This window comes from Pristiophorus japonicus, chromosome 1 (assembly GCF_044704955.1).
Source record: "Pristiophorus japonicus isolate sPriJap1 chromosome 1, sPriJap1.hap1, whole genome shotgun sequence".
In the NCBI taxonomy this organism is placed as follows: domain Eukaryota; kingdom Metazoa; phylum Chordata; class Chondrichthyes; family Pristiophoridae; genus Pristiophorus; species Pristiophorus japonicus.
Genome location: NC_091977.1, coordinates 524,017,257 through 524,022,067, shown reverse-complemented (window position 1 = coordinate 524,022,067; position 4,811 = coordinate 524,017,257). Strand labels below are relative to the sequence as shown.

At 47.0% G+C, this 4,811-nt stretch overlaps 1 protein-coding gene across 1 annotated transcript; it reads left to right on the top strand.

The window, feature by feature from the left end:
* Window positions 1-3,450: 3,450 nt before the first annotated feature.
* On the top strand, window positions 3,451-4,458 carry LOC139271784 (melanocortin receptor 5-like). The gene has a single exon (XM_070888542.1). It carries the CDS (start codon window positions 3,451-3,453, stop codon window positions 4,456-4,458), a length of 1,008 nt encoding a protein of 335 aa, XP_070744643.1.
* The last annotated feature ends 353 nt before the right edge of the window (window positions 4,459-4,811 follow it).

Genomic DNA, 4,811 nt, shown 5'->3' with positions numbered 1-4,811 from the left:
TCTACATCGTCCTCGGCTCTGGAATTTTGGCCGTGGGTCCTCTGGCATAAGTGAAAGGAGCTTGCTGTACATAAATTGGCTGTCGCATTTCCTATATTACAACAGTGACTACACTTCAAAAAGCACTTCATTGGCTGTAAAGAGCTGTGGAACGTCCTGAGCACGTGAAAGGTGGTATAGATATGCAAGTTTTTTTTCCTTTCTTTTTTAGAGATGGGCCCCGATTTTTACAGGGAGGTAAAGGAGGGAGCGGGAGGTGGGGGGATGATGGTGGTGGAGGGGGGGGGGGGTCACAGCGGCCAGGAAACCCAGAAATGCGGGTAATGGTGAGACCCTGCCAAATATAAGAGCTTGGCCTCCTTTAATTTTTTTTCTCTCCATTTCCTCGCCGGCAGCCGAGCGGATTGAGAGGCTGACTGACCATCGGGCGGGAAGGTCTGCACTCACAGGCCGCAGTCAGGGAGTGGAGTGGAGGCTGGGAGGAAGCGATCATGGAGGTCGCGGGGAGATCGTGGAGGTCGTGGGGAAATCACAGACGTATCGGGAGATCACTGAGGTCGTGGGGAGATCATGGAGGTTGTGGGGTGATCACGGAGGTTGTGGGGAGATTACGGAGATCATGGGGAGATCACTGAGGTTGTGGGGAGATCACTGAGGTCGTGGGGAGATCATGGAGGTTGTGGGGTGATCACGGAGGTCATGGGGAGGTCACTGAGGTTGTGGGAAGATCACAGAAGTATAGGGAGATCACTGAGGTCGTGGGGAGATCACAGAGCTCATGGGGAGATTACGGAGATCATGGGGAGATCACTGAGGTTGTGGGGAGATCACTGAGGTTGTGGGGAGATTACGGAGATCATGGGGAGATCACTGAGGTTGTGGGGAGATCACAGAAGTATAGGGAGATCACTGAGGTCGTGGGGAGATCACAGAGCTCATGGGGAGATTACGGAGATCATGGGGAGATCACTGAGGTTGTGGGGAGATCACTGAGGTTGTGGGGAGATCACTGAGGTTGTGGGGAGATTACGGAGATCATGGGGAGATCACTGAGGTTGTGGGGAGATCATTGAGGTTGTGGGGAGATCACTGAGGTTGTGGGGAGATTACGGAGATCATGGGGAGATCACTGAGGTTGTGGGGAGGTCACTGAGGTTGTGGGGAGATCACGGAGGTCATGTGGAGATCACGGAGGTTGTGGGGAGATCACAGAGGTTGTGGAAAGATCACGTAGGTTGTGAGGAGATCAGAGAGGTCATGGGGAGATCACAGAGGCCATGGAGAGATTGTGGAGGTCATCTTTCATTTTTCAGTCTCCCATGGTTCTTAGAAGAGCTCAGTCGGGGAGTGGAGAGTGTAAAGTCCTTATTCTACAGCATGAAACCACATGAGGCACATTCTGGGGACAAGGTCACTCCGTGACCTCAACTCTTTATTCACAGCACTCCACAAGTGATGACCCTGCATGAGACCTCCCTTTATATACCTGGGAGATCAGGTAAGGTGTGTCTCCCACAAGTTCACTCTCTGTGGTCAAGGTGTGCATCTAGATTGTGTGTTTACAGTAATACAGTGGTATTACATTGTGGTTACATACATGACAGAGAGGAGGCAAGAACAGAGCGATCATAGAGATCTTGGAGGTCGTGGGGAGATCACGGAGGTATAGGGAGATCACTGAAGTGTTCCATGTCGACGCTACATTTTTTAGATTAATCATGTCTTACGGTCACCTCGCCATTTAAAAATATCTGTATCAGCCGGCTGGGCTCAATATCAAAGCTTTGTCAAATGTTATATTGCAACATTAATCAGGTAATGTTTGACAAAGCTCTGTCCTAATGGTGCTGGTGCTTGTTACAACACAGAGGGAACAGAGGAAAAGGATCAAACATCATTATAGTCCCATAAAAAAGAAATTAAATGACATTTGTAAACCCCTGCCCTACTCCCGTTGTTTGCAAAGCCTTTGTTTGAAAGAATAATTGTGACTTACAGCCTGGAGGTTCTGTTTAATCATCTGTACATGCTTCACGGACGTCACAGAATGTTTATCAAGGTCTGCGTCTGCCGGGAGGAACTGGACTTCGAGTACTAATTGCAGCAGGTGATGTGTTTGATAATTCTATACCAGTGCAGCTTTGCTGGTGATTATCAGAGAACAGAGCAGATCTCAGCCAGTGCTGATTTTGCAAAATGATAGCTTTTTGGGATGAGAAGGTTGTCCTATGAGAAGAGATTGAGTAGACTAGGCCTATATGCTCTAGAGTTTGGAAGAATGAGAGGTGATCTCATTGAAACATACACAATTCTTACATAAGAACATAAGGAAATAGGAGCAGGAGTAGGCCATACAGCCCCTCGAGCCTGTTCCAGCATCTAATAAGATCATGGTTGATCCGATCATGGACTCAGCTCCACTTCCCTGCCCGCTCCCCATAACCCCCTATTCCCTTATCGTTTAAGAAACTGTCTATTTCTGTCTTACAGGGCTTGACAGGGTAAATTGACCTGGGTTTATTGTCTGTTTTATGTTGCCTCGCCCAGCAGATCACATGATTTTGGGTGGGATGGAGAGTGTATATGTTGTGATACACAAGGTATCGCCAAAGTGCAGGTCAGGCTCGATGAAGCAGATGGTCTTTACCTGTCCGTCATTGTTCGTATGTCCGTAAGAGGAAGATCAGATCGTTCCAGATGTGTTTCCAAAATTGAGCCTTAATGAAACTATCTGAAGCAACAGTAATTACTGCTTCACTGTAATAAAGAGATGGAAACCTTTAGTGTGTTTGTATTTTTTAGATTTTTCCATTTTGTTACAATGAAGTTAAGATTTCACAGAATTACAATGAATTTTACAGCTCAGAAACAGGACGCTCCAGTGCAGTACTGCTGGAGCACTGCACTGTCGGAGGTGCCGTCTTTCGGATGAGACGTTAAACCGAGGCCCCGTCTGCTCTCTCAGGTGGACGTAAAAGATCCCACGGCACTATTTCGAAGACGAGCAGGGGAGTTCTCCCCAGCTTCCTAGGCCAATAGTTATCCCTCAACCAACAAAACATGTTTTCTGGCCATCATCATATTGCTGTTTGTGGGAGCTTGCTGTGCACAAATTGGCAGCCGCGTTTCCCACATTACAACCGTGACTACACTTCAAAAAAATGCAGGATTGGCTTTGAAGCGCTTTGGGATGTCCGGTGGTTTTGAAAGGCGCTATATAAATGCAAATCTCTCTTTTCTTTCATTAAAGTTTCACTAAAATTAATTTCATCTTAATGTCCTTTTTCAGATACAGCTTCCACTTCCTGATGCGGTGAAACTCCATGGCTCTAGGCAAAGCCGGAACAAGACAAGCAGGACAATTCCGCAGCAAGCACTTGTTTTCCAATCTACTTGTTGAAGATTAATTCAACCGCGAGTTTCGCCTTGTGCACCTGATCGCAACAACAAATGGCAGGACTTAACATCTCACGGGACGCAGATGCCACCATCTCCCCTTGGCCGCAGAACAGAACCGTGCCTGAAGTAAATGGCAGCAGTCAGGTGAATGCGAGCGTGGTGAAGCAGTGCACCCACATCCTAATCCCCACCGAGGTGTATCTCATTCTTGCAGGGATAAGCTTGCTCGAGAACCTACTGGTAGTCATTGCCGTGATCAAGAACAGGAACCTGCACTCTCCGATGTACTTCTTCATCTGCAGCTTAGCGGTTTCAGACATTCTGCTGAGTTTGACCAAGGCCTGGGAAGCAATTACAATGTCTGTAATAAATCACCATGAACACCTGTTCCCCCGCACCTTGTTGAAGCGATTAGATGATGCGTATGACTCACTGCTGTGCATTTCCTTCATAGCCTCCATTTTGAATTTGGCAGCAATCACGACCGACAGATACATAACTATTTTCCATGCTTTGCGTTACCACAACATTATGACCGGAAAGCAAGTAGTTCTTATCATTGCAGGGATATGGGTGTTTTGTACCTTTACTGGCATCATCATGATCACTTTTGCCTGGTATCAAGCCATTGTTAGCTTCTTTGTGATCATGTTCTTCATGACAATGGTCCTAATTGCGTCCCTTTACATATACATGTTTCTATTGGCTCAAATGCATTCAAAGCAGATTAGAACCCTTCCGGGTCACACAGGTCATCGACGAACCAGTCTTAAAGGAGCCCTGACATTAACTATCCTCCTCGGGATCTTTGTTGCCTGCTGGGCCCCATTTTCGCTGCACCTCACTCTCTATTTATTCTGTCCAACCAATCCATACTGTACATGCTTTTTCTCACTCTTTCAGATTGATCTAATCTTCATCATGTGCCACTCAATTATTGACCCACTTATTTATGCATTCCGAAGTCCTGAATTATGCAGTACATTCAAGAAAATGTTCTATTGTTTCAAAATTCAGGGCTACTTTCATAACTCGGCCAGTTTTTCTAATGACTTGTAGTTGAGCCACACAGCCCAGAGAGGTCCAGGATTGGTTCCCCAGTCTGTGCTGAGTTCTCTGGTTTCAGGTCGAGCGGGTGATAAGGATGCTACAAGTAGTCTCTGAGTCAGAAGGTCGTGGGTTCAAGACCCACTCTAGAGACTTGAGCACAAAAATCTAGGCCGACACTCCAGTGCAGTACTGAGGGAATGCTGCACTGTCGGAGGTGCCGTCTGTCAGATGAGATGTTAAACTGAGGACACGTCTGCCCTTCTCGGGGGTGGGGGGCAATGGCACTATTCAAAGAAGAGCAGGAGAATTCTCCCCGCTGTTCTGGCCAATATTTATCCCTCAAGTCACATCACTAAAACGGA